This window comes from Triticum dicoccoides, chromosome 5B (assembly GCF_002162155.2).
Source record: "Triticum dicoccoides isolate Atlit2015 ecotype Zavitan chromosome 5B, WEW_v2.0, whole genome shotgun sequence".
Lineage (NCBI taxonomy): Eukaryota > Viridiplantae > Streptophyta > Magnoliopsida > Poales > Poaceae > Triticum > Triticum dicoccoides.
This window is the reverse complement of record NC_041389.1, coordinates 573,076,866-573,094,409: the sequence shown is the minus strand read 5'-3', so window position 1 is coordinate 573,094,409 and position 17,544 is coordinate 573,076,866. Positions and strand designations below refer to the sequence as shown.

The 17,544-nt window shown below is 45.0% G+C and overlaps 1 protein-coding gene across 1 annotated transcript; it reads right to left on the bottom strand.

The window, feature by feature from the left end:
- Positions 1-892: 892 nt before the first annotated feature.
- LOC119311716 (vacuolar protein sorting-associated protein 2 homolog 2-like) lies at positions 893-5,417 on the bottom strand. Its single transcript, XM_037587403.1, has 11 exons — positions 5,216-5,417; positions 4,764-4,808; positions 4,353-4,387; positions 3,419-3,469; positions 3,226-3,330; positions 3,060-3,131; positions 2,852-2,923; positions 1,733-1,813; positions 1,475-1,510; positions 1,325-1,389; positions 893-1,221 (listed from the first exon to the last, which is right to left on the bottom strand). Exons 1-11 carry the CDS (start codon positions 5,247-5,249, stop codon positions 1,128-1,130), a joined length of 690 nt encoding a protein of 229 aa, XP_037443300.1. The 5' UTR covers positions 5,250-5,417; the 3' UTR covers positions 893-1,127.
- Between the last annotated feature and the right edge of the window lie 12,127 nt (positions 5,418-17,544).

Sequence of the window (17,544 nt, the reverse complement as noted above, 5' to 3'; positions counted from 1 at the left end):
ATCCTGGTGCTCGCATTATTTCTGGATTTATTTCAGGATTTTCGGCGATGTGCTTTCAGTGGGAGGAGACGTTCCCGTCGACGACGAGCCGCCTACGATGGCTTCGTAAATCTCAAAATGATATGTCGTGTATATGAGCGCTTGTGTCTGTACTGATGCTTAAAAAAAATGGTCTCACAATCATGTATGTTAACCAATTCAGTTACCGAATTCGGGTTCAAAACAACATGAAGATACGGATAAAACAATCCTATGGGCTATGGCTGTTTCACCTTTAGATCTGATTATGATCTTCTTAAGCCTAGCTCGGGCAGCGTTCATCACACGTCCAGGTACAGCTCGGATTCCAACCGAATTCAGAGTGTGTATGCACCTAGATCCAGCTAGAGTGTTTCCCTTGTGTCCCCAAATACACTAGGAGAGCTGTCATAAAAAGAGAAATTGATTAAAAGCAAGAGATTACTCCCTCCGTCCCAAAAATTTTATCTTAGATGTAGTTACATTTAGTGTTAAATACATCCGTATCTAGACAAATCTAAGACAAGAATTTTGGGACAGAGGGAGTACATTTTTGTATTTTCGCACAAATTTAAAGAGTTATTTGGAAGTAGCAAACATAGTGTAAAAATGTATAACAATGATGAAAATAGAGGCATGAGGCATAGTACTTTCACTCGTAGCATCCCTCAAGGTGATGGAAGGTATTTCAAAGGCATGGTGAAATCAGTGAATAACAACTTGCATAGGCCTCACGTTCTAAATACTCGCTGTGTTTGGAATTAGTTGTGAATCATCATCATATTTTGCCTGCAATTTCTGCAGTGCTTGGCCAGGCAAAAAGAAAACATGCGCAGGGTCCTTTTATTTTCTTCCCCGTAACTGTGCCCTAAACTTGTGTAATTTGTTCACTTCATAAATAATTTATGCTCCACCATATTTCTTTTCAGCCACATTCGATTGGCAACAGGACAGTTTATGCTACACCAAACAGAAAACTCAGGTTCTATTAAGTCACATGTACTAGCTTGTTTCCTGGTTACAATATTAAGCTACCAGAATTTGGAAACAAGGCACCAGTAAACAGATTTACATATATAAGGCTATATAAACTTTCTTGCAGCAGCAACTCAGATGCGGCGGAGAGATGCCAATCTCCTCTCCAGATCATCAACTTCAGCGGCATTAGGTTCAGGCGCCACATTTTTCGCTGGAGCCGCATTCCTGATAGCACGACATTTCCATCAGGTAAAAGGCGACAGATGACTTGTATACCGTTGAGATGGACATTTTAGCTATTATTGTTGGGGAAGAAATGATTGTATACCGTGCTTGGTTGTTCTCGGCTTTCTTGTTACTGGCTCCAATACGGCCTTTAGGTGCAGAAGACAGCTGCAGTGTCATGAAAGCATCAAAATCAGCATTTAGAATTAAGATTCAGCACGCTGGTACGTGTAGAATGAACAGGCGTATTTACCTGCGAAGCCACATCAACACCAATCTCATCCAGAACCTGCATCGAGGGCAGAGGGGTATATCACATATCATGAAAGAATTAGGGAATGTTTCAATACGAGATCTTTTTTAGTCTTGCTTAGCAATGAGGGGATCCGTTTGGCAGTTAACATGAAAGAAAGTTAGCTTTGCCAGGTAGCTAACTGTGCCAAAAATGCTTGCCCACCGGGGAGCCAAACGCTCTCCCTCGTCAAAACGCAGAATATAATTAGCATTTTACCTGGTTCGTGAGCTCTTCTGTTTCCTCTTCAGCTTCATCCTTATCTAGTGTTTCATCAATGGCATCAGACATCATCTCAAGCTGCATGGAAAATAGTTTATCTTAATTTTCAGAAGAAAAAAAACCCATTTTAAAGGGATCTTGGCAATAAGTTATTGATCTCAAGCTGACAGCTAGAACATTTCTCTGAATACATCTGTGAGAATAGTGACATATCTGATTGAACTGACAAATAAGTTATGAAGACGCTGAAACAGCTAACTATTCTAAGATGCTGTATTGATTCATAGATATATACTCCCTCCGTCCGGAAATACTTGTCATCAAAATGGATAAAAAGGGATGTATCTAGATGTATTTTAGTTCTAGATACATCCCTTTTTATCCATTTTGATGACAAGTATTTTCGGACGGAGGGAGTATGAAACAGTACATGAAACATAGCTAATGTGCGTACAAAATTACAAAAGGAATTCTCAGACCACATGGATATGGAGTGAGCAATTTGAGTGGATGATATCTCAGAATGCTCATACATTGTAGATCATGAAAAATCCACAATAAATAGGATGAATCGTCCACAGAAAACAATGATTGTTGTACAATAAATAGGATGAAACAACTAATTATACTAAGATGCTGTACTGATTCATACTTCTAAAGAATATTTGAAACAGCACAATGGAGGGAAACATAGTCAATCTGCGTACAAATTTACAAAACGAACTCTCAGAACAGATGAATATGGAGTGGAAGCGCTAACAATTTGAGTGGATGATATCTCAGAATGCTCATAAAAGTGTAGATCATAAGAAATCCACAGTAAATACAATAAATGGATGAATCATCCCCATGCAACAATGATTGCATCTGGTCTGGGCTCCCTGATCTAGTTTATTCATATGTGCTAAGAAAGTAATAACTAACCAACAAACACATCTACATAATGTGATATATCTAAGAATAACGACTTAGCACTACAGTAAAGAAATAAGGCATATGTCCACAATTTTTATTACCATCATGGCTAACTCATACATATCTATATAATGCGATATAACTAAGCATCTGCACTTAACACCACAATAAACAATTAAAGAGTGTCCGAAATGCTATTACCGTCATGTCCAATTGAGATGATTGCTTCTGGAATTCTCTCATCTGCTTCATCTGCTTCGTTGGTTCCAATTGCTGAAAACAAAAAATTGCCCCAACCATCTCAGGACACACAGTTCACAAATAAGTTCACAGGAAAAGATTGACTAGAGATTGGCAAAGGTTGATAGTTAAAGAACAGCCAACCAACCATGGCTGTCTTTCGTCATACCTTATTCATTGCTGCCATCGCTTTGCTTGCGCCTTTCATTCCAGCAGATATTGAAGTTCCAGCATACATTGCCTTGAAAAATAGATAGTTCACACACAGTAGTAAGTTTATTTTGTCTGTGCTCAAAATTTACAGCTGTATAAATCAAACTGAAAGCTAGGCATACCTGTGTGTGAGTAGCTACTCCACGTATCTGCGCCCGTGTACCTTGTAAATTGACGATTTGTTGCCTAAGCCTGACTAGTTGCCGGGCTAGAATTTTGGTTGCAGCCTATAGCAATACAGAACACGTATTGTAAGACATCAATAAGAAAATTGTTATGGATTAGGGATCTTACACAAAATCCTAGCATACTTACCTCATTTCCAGTCTTGGCAGTGTTCTTGATCTCAGCAACCAGCTTCTTCTCCTGGAATGGTACCACTACAGCGTTAGGAAACCAAACAATACAATACACACAAGCCATTGCAGAGTGGTAAGTGGAACTACGATGCTGCTGTTTCACACCCTTCCTGGATTAAACTGCTGTGGTTTCCATTCCTAGAGCATGCGACTAAACTGCTGTGGTTTCCATTCCTAGAGCATGCCCTTCCTGGACTTAGCTGCTGTGGTTTCCATTCCTAGAGCATGAGGGTATGGCAGCAGAAGAGGGCATGAAGATCTCTAGGAGTTTGAGGCATCTCACAGCCTCAATAAAAGTGTGTATAAGCATTTCAGTTGCAAAAATAACAATATTTTATCACAATTTTCACTTGGTTTAAAACAATTTTGTCAAGAAAACCAAAACATAAATTTAAGTGCAAGGTCCAAAATGAAGTATCAACTGCAATATGGCATTGATCAGATTTGCATTTGTTGCTTTAATTCCTGAACAAAGATCCAAAAACATATAATGGTGAGCTATTTTCTAGAAAAGTTGTTTTTGGTACTATCTGAAAACATCTCAGGAGCAAACCTGCTGTCTGGTCCCATTGCACACCAGAAGCATAATAACAGAATAATATCAACAGTGGCAGCGCTACCTAATCTTGACCGAGTCAGTATTGCCTCTATCGTGTGGTGGGAGCCTGACATAAATTGTATTCTAGTTCAGTATGACAGTGGAACTACTATCACACTCCTAGAAGAAAAAATTCCTATGTGCTCCAAGACGGTAGCATATTGTTTGTATTAATCAGTTATTCATACTATGTGAGAACACTGGATTCAACCCAACCAAGCAACTTTGTGAAATCTGTCAATTGTTTGCATTGTGGAAAGAAAAAAGAAAAGGCCCTTCACTTACTACATACCTCCATTTGCAGGGAGCCAATCTCTCGCTCAACTCCTAAAATACGCAAAAGGAGAGAAATGGTGTCAGAAATTAGCACATTGCCAAGTAAATTTTTCTTCAAGAGCTGCTACTTAAGCTAGTATCGCGGTCTGTTGTAATCTTATCCTGTGAAATTCTGTTACATGATATAAATTCTGTTACATGATATATCATCGATCGCCTTTAAAAAAGACGCCGATTTCTGAACTTGTGCAGGTTTGCTGTCAATATAGCGCATGTTCAAATGTCACATACATCACAAATTCACAATAACGTTGTTGAATCGGTGGTATTTAAGCCATGTATGTCCCTAACAATAGGAACTAAAGGGAAAGCCTGGGACAAGTTGACAGAACACCGGACGGAAAAGAAGAGGAGATTTTGCTCTCACCTCTTGTGGCGACTGACATCTCGCGCTTGCTTGTCCTGAGAGCCTCTGCAGGTGACAAAAGCATCACGCCATCAGTTCGCGACACCAAACTCCACACTGCCAGTTAATTCACAGTTTACACGCCCATGGATTCAGCGAGTTTCCCCACTCCGACACCCAGAACATTCTCGATTTATCCTCCATCCACACGAGCGCTAGGTCACCCTAAAACCCTACCCATCGAAGCACCCGGGGATAAAAAAAAATCCGGTTCAAGAAGGCCGAAATCCAGCAAAGATCTCGCCTTTGGATCACAGAAACGCCCGCATCACCGAGTCCCGAGCCGCAGATCAGACCAAATCGGCGGGGCGGGAGGGGGGACGAATCGAGGCTAGGCTAGAACCCCACTAGAATCGCCGAAACCCCCCAATCTAAACCAAAAGAACAACGCGAATCCAGGAACTGGGCCGTACCTTTGGGGTCGACCTTCTTCTTGAAGATGTTCATGGCCGCTCCTGCTGGATCGCTCGGGCGCAGGGAAAACCTAGCTCTCTCTCTCTCTCTCTCTCTCTCTCTGACAGATTTGGGGAAATGGCAAGCGCAGAGCGGAGTAGAGAGAGAGAGAGAGATCCTCTTTTTTCCCCTGTCTTTGTGCGAGCGAGGGATGACGGCGCCGAGCCCAACGGGCACTTCGCAGGCTTTTTGGGCTTTTTATTAGTAGTAGCCGTTGCAGCGTTGAACAGAATGCTTAATTCCGGGGACGACGGTGCGGTTCGGGCTTCTCTCATGACGCGTGGGTCCGGAGGGAGCGCGGGCCCGCCCCGTCAGTCGGGTGGTTGGGCTGTGTCGGCAGCGGCTGTGCGTGCGGATAGGCACGCGGCATGGGAGGAGCGCCCTGGGGCACGCCCCCACTTCTCCCTGTCTGCCGGCCCTTCCTTTTCAATTTTAATTAATTAATTAATCAGTTTCTTTTCTCTTCTCTTTGTTTGTCTACGGGAGCTGATTTTACGGTTGTTCCCATTATCGTGCCCGGATAAAAAATGCGGAAATTTATTCCCTTCCACACTGAGAGAGATTTTACTCATTCTTTTTATGGAAATACATCATTGCAGTGTAAAATGCCTCTCTCAGAAGCAATTATGTCACCGCGTATCTTTTTTCTTTAGGAATTCTGGAGGGAGAGAGAGATCCTTTGAGGCTAGCCTTTTTAGAGGGATTTGGATCATTGCCCCACTTTACATGGGGTTTGATGATTTGCCCCAGACTTGTCTCAATGGCCCGTGATCCCGGCCCCACCCGTCAATCTCGAGGGGAGGGTGTAAATGATCAAACTTAGAAGAAAAGTGGGGTCACTGGCCTTTTTGGCCCCTTGTTAATATATTAGTCCAAATAATATTAAGACAGTACAAATTCTAACAAGAAAATGACATGAAAAATGAAAAAATTAATGTTTTAAGATGTATCAATAATCAACTTTTGAAAGACCCTCTTCAGCCCCCCTTGGTTGCCATGGTTTTTTTAACACATTCATTGCCATGATTTGAGGGCTTCTCTCTCAATGGGTTCACACATAATCTCTAGTGGGAGTTGTAAAGTAAATTGAAAGATGGTTTGTCATCCAAGTGTTGTTGGAGGGACTGGGGCGTTGTTGTCGGGGCACGCGGCCGCAAAAGAAAATTTTCTACCGCCCGAACCAGGAACATGTTGTGTAGATGGATCACAAAACTAGTTTTACCACTAGACGCACAGTCATGACAACGAAGAAGAGTTGCAAAGCGCGTCCCTGTCTCCTCCTCGCGGATCCCTTGAACATTTCCTCATGGTTCTATCAAATGATTCGTCACAACGTCGTATGTACGATCCCTCCATGGTATCCGCGTGTGCAGGGAGGAACGACGAGCGGCAAACTACTAGGCCCAATCACATGACATAGCGTGGGAGGGAATGGCGACGGTGTCGTGGGACTGGTCGAACCCTTTCTCTAGTTATATAGAGGTCAACTCGGGCTTAACACTTGAGCCACGTTAGGACTCTCTGCCCAATTTCCACTCGGATCGAATCCAAATGGGGTCTTTCTGCTTAAGCGCATGACCCTATAGGTTCATGTATACATGGACACAACCTGAGTCGATAGCTAGTAGTGGCTCCTAGCCGAACGTGTCAACTCCCATGTGTGGGCAAAGTCATAATTGGCGAACCCTTACAATGTGTCATATGCAACTTTGCCTCACGGGATATGTTATCAAGTTCAAGGCAGGTACGTGTCACCCTTGTTAGTGGCTCGACATCTCTTCTCATATGTGTATAAGATTCCTTAACACTTAAACCAAGTCGTATGGCCATACTTTCGAATCTGATCACTTGAGAGGGCCCAAAGAAATCTCCCTGAATTGAAGGACCAAATCTCATCTTAGGTCAACCATGTCCTGCAACATGTTTCACGACTAACCTGAAAGTTACCTTTACAACTCAGTTATAGAGTGGGGGTTAATGACCCTAAGTAAGTCAACCAGCTCGACTCGTTAAGCTCGTATTCTCGTTAAGGCTTGACTTGTTAAGCTCGTTAAGATGAACGAGCAGAAAACCTTGCTCGACCCGGTTCGTTTGAAGCTCGTTAAACTCGTGAGCGCTCGCGAGCGCTCGTTAACAGATTATAATGTATTACGGTCTATAGGATGAATGTGTAGGTGTGGTTTCAAGATGAAATATGGTGAAATGCACTGCTTTGTTGCCCCCTATGTCAATTAGATTGAATAGATGAGTTGAGGTGCTACAAAAAGTTTGTCATATGTAAGATTAAAATATGTGTTGTGTTGTTATTAACGAGCTACTCGTTGGCTCATTCGTTAAGCTCATTAAGATTAACAAGCTGAAATCAATGATTGGCTCTATTCATTAAGAAGCAAGCTACGCGCTTAATGAGCTGAACTATCGAGCGCTCATTAAGCTCGCGAGCTACGAGCTTTTGGTCCAGACCTACCGAGTACATGTGAAGACCTCTCAAGTCTATGACATTGACATATACATTGTACTTAAGACTAACATGTGATAATATCTCGTTGCGTCTCAACATGAATATGTATGACTCGGTAATCCTCATCCCCGAGTTCGTACTATCGGGTTAACATTTCTATACCCATAACTTGTGAAACATAGTCATCAATTGAATCATATACGAGTCAAATATGCCCGCATGATCTTATCAACTAGGAATCACTAGAATAATCATCATACAATATATAGTCTCACAAGCAAGTCACATACTTATTAATACATATCAATAATTGATGTTCAAGAACAATACAAATAACTTACGAACAAATAAGGAAATACCGTCATCACATGATTGTCTCAAGGGCATATTTCTAACAGTTGCTTCACTTGTGCAAATTTGCATGTGCTCTCATCTACGACAACCATGGCTTGAATGGACAACTCAAAAAATAACGCATGTAGGTATGCGGGAACACTGCAATGTCACGGGCATGGACCGTTTCTACACCCTCACAGAGATCACCATAGGAAATGGCGCCAAGATGGGCATTTGGGATTATGTGTGGGCAAATGGCCTGAGGCGGAAATGGCACATTTGATATATGCTAGTGGTTGGGGCCTCTTGAGGCGGGATTGTGCGCGCTAATCAAGCTGTCGTATTTGTTAAGGTGATTGTGTGACAATAGGCTTAGTTTAGGCAAAAAAGACGGGCAACCTAGATGATACATCAATAATTGAAGTACATGTAAACTTTCAATTGGCAAACCTTGAAAGGCAGCATGAGCACATTGACATATAGCAGAAATAAACTCACAATGGATATTCATCTCGCATCTTAATACCAGTGTTACAAAATCATATGTCCATATGAGGAGAAGCAAACTTAAGGATTTGTCACTACTTGATTGTGGATACTATATTCATCTACAAACAGGTAACATGTAACAGGACCATTGGACTGAGAAAGAGTAGTTTCGGTGTGATTAACCATGCTCAATCATGTTCATTGCTGGACATAAATAACATCATCAACTGGACAGGAGTAGCGACAGATGTTGCCTAGACGGTGGCTTCAGACTTACTGTTGTATTTCTTTGTAAGGACTTTTGTGAATAATTAACAAAGCAGTTGCATGCATCGTCCAGATGCAGAGGGCGGGGGTCTTCCTCCTTTTCTAAGAGCATCTCCAACAGACGCCCTACGAAGCCGCGCGCTAAATTTTTTTTACAGCGCCAAAATAACGTTTTAGCGCGCCGGATAACCGAACACCTCTAGCAGACGCCCAAAAATATACTGTCAAGCTACATCTCCAGCAGACGCCCAAAATTAATCACACGCGCCCGTATCCAGCTCGCCGCCCGTGGCATGCTCGCCGCCATGGTCATGGCCACGCGCCACCGCGCGTTGCCTGCTCGCCGCCGTGGCCGCGCTCCTCCCCTGCTCACCCCGCCGTGGCCGTGGCCTGCTCGCCTCGCCGCCGCAGCCGTGGCCGTACCCGCGCCCCGTCGCTCGTGGCCGTGCCCAGCTCGCAGCCCATGGCCGTGGCCGCTGTTGGAAATATGCCCTAGAGGCAATAATAAAAGTATTATTATATTTCAATGTTCATGATAAATGTCTTTTATTCATGCTATAACTGTATTATCCGGAAATCGTAATACACGTGTGAATACTTAGACCACAATATGTCCCTGGTGAGCCTCTAGTTGACTAGCTCGTTGTGATCAACAGATAGTCATGGTTTCCTGACTATGGACATTGGATGTCGTTGATAACGGGATCACATCATTAGGAGAATGATGTGATGGACAAGACCCAATCCTAAGCATAGCATAAAAGATCGTGTAGTTCGTTTTGCTAAAGCTTTGCCAGTGTCAAGTATCTCTTCCTTCGACCATGAGATCGTGTAACTCCCGGATACCGTAAGAGTGCCTTGGGTGTATCAAACGTCACAACGTAACTGGGTGACTATAAAGGTGCATTACAGGTATCTCCGAAAGTATCTGTTGGGTTGACACGGATCGAGACTGGGATTTGTCACTCCGTATGACGGAGAGGTATCTCTGGGCCCACTCGGTAATGCATCATCATAGTGAGCTCAATGTGACCAAGGTGTTGGACACGGGATCATGCATTACGGTATGAGTAAAGTGACTTGCCGGTAACGAGACTGAACAAGGTATTGGGATACCGACGATCGAGTCTCGGGCAAGTAACGTACCGATTGACAAAGGGAATTGCATACAGGGTTTGATCGAATCCTCGACATCGTGGTTCATCCGATGACAACATCGAGGAGCATGTGGGAGCCATCATGGGTATCCAGATCCCGCTGTTGGTTATTGACTGAGAGCGTCTCGGTCATGTCTGCATGTCTCCCGAACCCGAAGGGTCTACACACTTAAGGTTCGGTGACGCTAGGGTTATTAGGAAGACTAGTATGTGTCTACCGAATGTTGTTCGGAGTCCCGGATGGGATCCTGGACGTCACGAGGAGATCCGGAAGGGTCCGGAGGTAAAGATTTATATATGGGAAGTTGTCAAACGGACACCGGAAAGTTTCGGGGTCATACAGGTATTGTACCGGGGCCACCGGAAGGGTTCCGGGGGTCCACCGGGAGGGGCCACCCCTCCCGGGGGCCACATGGGCTGCGTAGGGCAGGGAGCCAGCCCCTGGTGGGCTGGCCGCACCCCCCTCCCTTGGGCCCATGCGCCTAGGGTTGAGGGGGAACCCTAGAGGGGGCGCCCCCCTTGGCTTGGGGGGCAAGCCACCCTCTCCCCTCTCCCCTAGGATGGGTTCTAGGGGGCCGGCCCCCTTCTCCCTTCCCCCTATAAATAGAGGGGTGAGGGGAGGGCAGCCGCACCACCCTCCAAGGCGCAGCCCTCCCCTCCCCAACACCTCTCCTCCTCCGTTGTGTGCTTGGCGAAGCCCTGTCGGAGTACTGCCTCTCCATCATCACCACGCCGTCGTGCTGCCGGTGGAGCTGTCTTCCTCAACCTCTCCTTCCCCCTTGCTGGATCAAGAAGGAGGAGACGTCTCCCGTCCCGTACGTGTGTTGAACGCGGAGGTGCTGTCCGTTCAGCACTTGGTCATCGGTGATTCGAATCACGTCGAGTACGACTACATCATCACCTTGCAAGCTTCCGCACGCGATCTACAAGTGGTATGTAGATGCAAACTCTCTCCCTTGACTCATTGCTTAGATGAACTCATAGATGGGTCTTGGTGAAACCGTAGGAAAAATTTTAATTTTCTGCAACGTTCCCCAACAGCGGTATCAGAGCTAGGTCTATGCGTAGTTCTCTTTGCACGAGTAGAACACAATTTTGTTGTGGGCGTGGATTTTGTCATCTTACTTGCCTCTACTAGTATTTTCTTGCTCAACGGTATTGTGGGATGAAGCGGCCAGGACCAACCTTACACGTACGCTTACGTGAGACCGGTTCCACCGACTGACATGCACTAGTTGCATAAGGTGGCTGGCGGGTGTCTGTCTCTCCCACTTTAGTTGGAGCAGAATCGATGAACAGGGCCCTTATGAAGGGTAAATAGAAGTTGACAAAATCACGTTGTGATGATTCGTAGGTAAGAAAACGTTCTTGCTAGAACCCAAATTGCAGCCACGTAAAAGATGCAACAACAATTAGAGGACGTCTAACTTGTTTTTGCAGCGATTGATCATGTGATGTGATATGGCCAGAAGTTGTGATGAATGATGAATTGTGATGTATGAGATCATGTTCTTTGTAATAGGATTCACGACTTGCATGTCGATGAGTATGACAACCGGCAGGAGCCATAGGAGTTGTCTTTATTTTTTGTATGACCTGCGTGTCATTGAATAACGCCATGTAAACTACTTTACTTTATTGCTAAACGTTAGTCATAGAAGTAGAAGTAGTCGTTGGCGTGACAACTTCATGAAGACACGATGATGGAGATCATGGTGTCAAGCCGGTGACAAGGTGATCATGGAGCCCCGAAGATGAAGATCAATGGAGCTATATGATATTGGCCATATCATGTCACAACTATATAATTGCATGTGATGTTTATTATGTTTATGCATCTTGTTTACTTAGGACGACGGTAGTAAATAAGATGATCCCTTACAAAAAATTTCAAGAAGTGTTCTCCCCTAACTGTGCACCGTTGCTACAGTTCGTCGCTTCTAAGCACCACGTGATGATCGGGTGTGATGGATTCTTACGTTCACATACAACGGGTGTAAGACAGTTTTACACAGCGAAAACACTTAGGGTTAACTTGACGAGCCTAGCATGTGCAGACATGGCCTCGGAACACGGAGACCGAAAGGTCGAACACGAATCGTATGGAAGATACGATCAACATGAGAATGTTCACCGACGATGACTAGTCCGTCTCACGTGATGATCGGACACGGGCTAGTCGACTCGGATCGTGTAACACTTAGATGACTAGAGGGATGTCTAATCTAAGTGGGAGTTCATAATTTGATTAGAACTTTATTATCATGAACTTAGTCTAAAACCTTTGCAAATATGTCTTGTAGATCAATGGCCAACGCTAATGTCAACATGAACTTCAACGCGTTCCTAGAGAAAACCAAGCTGAAAGATGATGGCAGCAACTATACGGACTGGGTCCGGAACCTGAGGATCATCCTCATAGCTGCCAGGAAACAATATGTCCTAGAAGGACCGCTAGGTGACGCTCCCGTCCCAGAGAACCAAGACATTATGAATGCTTGGCAGTCTCGAGCTGATGATTACTCCCTCGTTCAGTGCAGCATGCTTTACAGCTTAGAACCGGGGCTCCAAAAGCGTTTTGAGCACCACGGAGCATATGAGATGTTCGAAGAGCTGAAACTAGTTTTTCAAGCTCATGCCCGGGTCGAGAGATATGATGTCTCCGACAAGTTCTACAGTTGTAAGATGGAGGAAAACAGTTCTGTCAGTGAGCACATCCTGAAGATGTCTGGGTTGCACAACCGTATGACCCAGCTGAACATTAACCTCCCAGATGAGGCGGTCATTGACAGAATCCTCCAGTCGCTCCCACCAAGCTACAAGAGCTTTGTGATGAACTACAACATGCAGGGGATGGAAAAGACCATTCCTGAAGTGTTCTCGATGCTGAAGTCAGCAGAGGCTGAAATCAAGAAAGAACATCAAGTGTTGATGGTCAATAAGACCACTAAGTTCAAGAAGGGCAAGGGTAAGAAGAACTTCAAGAAGGACGGCAAGGATGTTGCCGCACCTGGTAAGCCAGTTACCGGGAAGAAGTCAAAGAATGGACCCAAGCCTGAGACTGAGTGCTTTTATTGCAAAGGGAAGGGTCACTGGAAGCGGAACTGCCCCAAATACTTAGCGGATAAGAAGGCCGGCAACACCAAAGGTATATTTGATATACATGTGATTGATGTGTACCTTACCAGTACTCGTAGTAACTCCTGGGTATTTGATACCGGTGCCGTTGCTCATATTTGTAACTCACAGCAGGAGCTGCGGAATAAACGGAGACTGGCGAAGGACGAGGTGACGATGCGCGTCGGGAATGGTTCCAGAGTCGATGTGATCGCCGTCGGCACGCTGCCTCTACATTTACCTACGGGATTAGTTTTGAACCTTAATAATTGTTATTTAGTGCCAAGTTTGAGCATGAACATTGTATCTGGATCTCGTTCAATACGAGATGGCTACTCATTTAAGTCTGAGAATAATGGTTATTCGATTTATATGAGAGATATGTTTTATGGTCATGCTCCGATGGTCAATGGTTTATTCTTAATGAATCTCGAGCGTAATATTACACATGTTCATAGTGTAGATGCCAAAAGATGTAAAGTTGATAACGATAGTCCCACATACTTGTGGCACTGCCGCCTTGGTCACATTGGTGTCAAGCGCATGAAGAAGCTCCATGCCGATGGACTTTTAGAGTCTCTTGATTATGAATCGTTTGACACGTGCGAACCATGCCTTTTGGGCAAAATGACCAAGACTCCATTCTCCGGAACAATGGAGCGAGCAACCAACTTATTGGAAATCATACATACCGATGTGTGTGGTCCAATGAGCGTTGAGGCTCGCGGAGGATATCGTTATGTTCTCACTCTCACAGATGACTTGAGTAGATATGGGTATGTCTACTTAATGAAACACAAGTCTGAGACCTTTGAAAAGTTCAAGGAATTTCAGAATGAGGTAGAGAATCAACGTGACCGAAAGATAAAAATCTTACGATCAGATCGTGGAGGAGAATACTTAAGTCACGAATTTGGTACACACTTAAGGAAATGTGGAATCGTTTCACAGCTCACACCGCCTGGAACACCTCAGCGAAACGGTGTGTCCGAACGTCGTAATCGCACCCTATTGGATATGGTGCGGTCTGTGATGTCTCTTACCGATTTACCGCTATCATTTTGGGGATACGCTCTAGAGACAGCTACATTCACTTTAAATAGGGCACCGTCTAAATCCGTTGAGACGACACCGTATGAATTATGGTTTGGAAAGAAACCTAAGCTGTCGTTTCTAAAAGTTTGGGGATGCGATGCTTATGTCAAGAAACTTCAACCTGAAAAGCTCGAACCCAAGTCGGAAAAATGCATATTCATAGGATACCCTAAGGAAACTGTCGGGTATACCTTCTACTTAAGATCCGAAGGCAAGATCTTTGTTGCCAAGAACGGATGCTTTCTGGAAAAAGAGTTTCTCTCGAAAGAAGTAAGTGGGAGGAAAGTAGAACTCGATGAAGTACTACCTCTTGAGCGGGAAAGTGGCGCAGCGCAGGAAACCGTTCCTGTGATGCCCACACCAACTGAAGAGGAAAACAATGATGATGATCAAGGTACTTCGGATCAAGTTACTACTGAACTTCGTAGGTCCACAAGGACATGTTCCGCACCAGAGTGGTACGGCAACCCTGTCCTGGAAATCATGTTGTTAGACAACAATGAACCTTCGAACTATGAAGAAGCGATGGCGGGCCCGGATTCCAACAAATGGCTTGAAGCCATGAAATCCGAGATAGAATCCATGTATGAAAACAAAGTATGGACTTTGACAGACTTGCCCGATGATCGGCGAGCGATAGAAAACAAATGGATCTTTAAGAAGAAGACAGACGCGGATGGTAATGTCACCATCTATAAAGCTCGACTTGTCGCTAAGGGTTATCGACAGGTTCAAGGGATTGACTACGACGAGACATTCTCTCCCGTAGCGAAGCTAAAGTCCGTCCGAATCATGTTAGCAATTGCCGCATACTATGATTATGAGATATGGCAAATGGACGTCAAAACGGCATTCCTTAACGAGCATCTTAAGGAAGAACTGTATATGATGCAGCCGGAAGGTTTTGTCGATCCTCGGAACGCTAACAAAGTATGCAAGCTCCAGCGATCCATTTATGGACTGGTGCAAGCATCTCGGAGTTGGAACATTCGCTTTGATGAGATGATCAAAGCCTTTGGGTTTATGCAGACTTATGGAGAAGCCTGCGTTTACAAGAAAGTGAGTGGGAGCTCTGTAGCATTTCTCATATTATATGTAGATGACATACTCTTGATGGGAAATAATATAGAATTTCTGGACAGCATTAAGGCCTACTTGAATAAGTGTTTTTCAATGAAGGACCTTGGAGAAGCTGCTTATATATTAGGCATCAAGATCTATAGAGATAGATCGAGACGCCTCATAGGTCTTTCACAAAGCACATACCTTGATAAGATTTTGAAGAGGTTCAAAATGGATCAGTCGAAGAAGGGGTTCTTGCCTATGTTACAAGGTGTGAGATTGAGCTCGGCTCAGTCACCGACCACGGCAAAAGATAAAGAAGAGATGAGTGTCATCCCCTATGCTTCAGCCATAGGATCTATTATGTATGCCATGCTGTGTACCAGACCCGATGTAAACCTTGCCGTAAGTTTGGTAGCAAGATACCAAAGTAATCCCGGCAAGGAACACTGGACAGCGGTCAAGAATATCCTGAAGTACCTGAAAAGGACGAAGGACATGTTTCTCGTTTATGGAGGAGACGAAGAGCTCGTCGTAAAGGGTTACGTCGACGCTAGCTTCGACTCAGATCTGGATGACTCTAAGTCACAAACCGGATACATGTATATGTTGAATGGTGGAGCAGTAAGCTGGTGCAGCTGCAAGCAGAGCGTCGTGGCGGGATCTACGTGTGAAGCGGAGTACATGGCAGCCTCGGAGGCAGCGCATGAAGCGATTTGGGTGAAGGAGTTCATCACCGACCTAGGAGTCATACCCAATGCGTCGGGGCCGATCAAACTCTTCTGTGACAACACTGGAGCTATTGCCCTCGCCAAGGAGCCCAGGTTTCACAAGAAGACCAGGCACATCAAGCGTCGTTTCAACTCCATCCGTGAAAATGTTCAATATGGAGACATAGAGATTTGCAAAGTGCACACGGATCTGAATGTCGCAGATCCGCTGACTAAACCTCTCTCGCGTGCAAAACATGATCAACACCAGAACTCTATGGGTGTTCGATTCATCACAATGTAACTAGATTGGTGACTCTAGTGCAAGTGGGAGACTGTTGGAAATATGCCCTAGAGGCAATAATAAAAGTATTACTATATTTCAATGTTCATGATAAATGTCTTTTATTCATGCTATAACTGTATTATCCGGAAATCGTAATACACGTGTGAATACTTAGACCACAATATGTCCCTGGTGAGCCTCTAGTTGACCAGCTCGTTGTGATCAACAGATAGTCATTGTTTCCTGACTATGGACATTGGATGTCGTTGATAACGGGATCACATCATTAGGAGAATGATGTGATGGACAAGACCCAATCTTAAGCATAGCATAAAAGATCGTGTAGTTCGTTTTGCTAGAGCTTTGCCAGTGTCAAGTATCTCTTCCTTCGACCATGAGATCGTGTAACTCCCGGATACCGTAAGAGTGCCTTGGGTGTATCAAACGTCACAACGTAACTGGGTGACTATAAAGGTGCATTACAGGTATCTCCGAAAGTATCTGTTGGGTTGACACGGATCGAGACTGGGATTTGTCACTCCGTATGACGGAGAGGTATCTCTGGGCCCACTCGGTAATGCATCATCATAATGAGCTCAATGTGACCAAGGTGTTGGACACGGGATCATGCATTACGGTACGAGTAAAGTGACTTGCCGGTAACGAGACTGAACAAGGTATTGGGATACCGACGATCGAGTCTCGGGCAAGTAACGTACCGGTTGACAAAGGGAATTGCATACAGGGTTTGATCGAATCCTCGACATCGTGGTTCATCCGATGACAACATCGAGGAGCATGTGGGAGCCATCATAGGTATCCAGATCCCGCTGTTGGTTATTGACTGAGAGCGTCTCGGTCATGTCTGCATGTCTCCCGAACCCGTAGGGTCTACACACTTAAGGTTCGGTGACGCTAGGGTTATTAGGAAGACTAGTATGTGTCTACCGAATGTTGTTCGGAGTCCCGGATGGGATCTTGGACGTCACGAGGAGATCCGGAAGGGTCCGGAGGTAAAGATTTATATATGGGAAGTTGTCAAACGGACACCGGAAAGTTTCGGGGTCATACCGGTATTGTACCGGGGCCACCGGAAGGGTTCCGGGGGTCCACCGGGAGGGGCCACCCCTCCCGCGGGGCCACATGGGATGCGTGGGGCAGGGAGCCAGCCCCTGGTGGGCTGGCCGCACCCCCCTCCCTTGGGCCCATGCGCCTAGGGTTGAGGGGGAACCCTAGAGGGGGCGCCCCCCTTGGCTTGGGGGGCAAGCCACCCTCTCCCCTCTCCCCTAGGCCGCCGCACCCCCCCCCC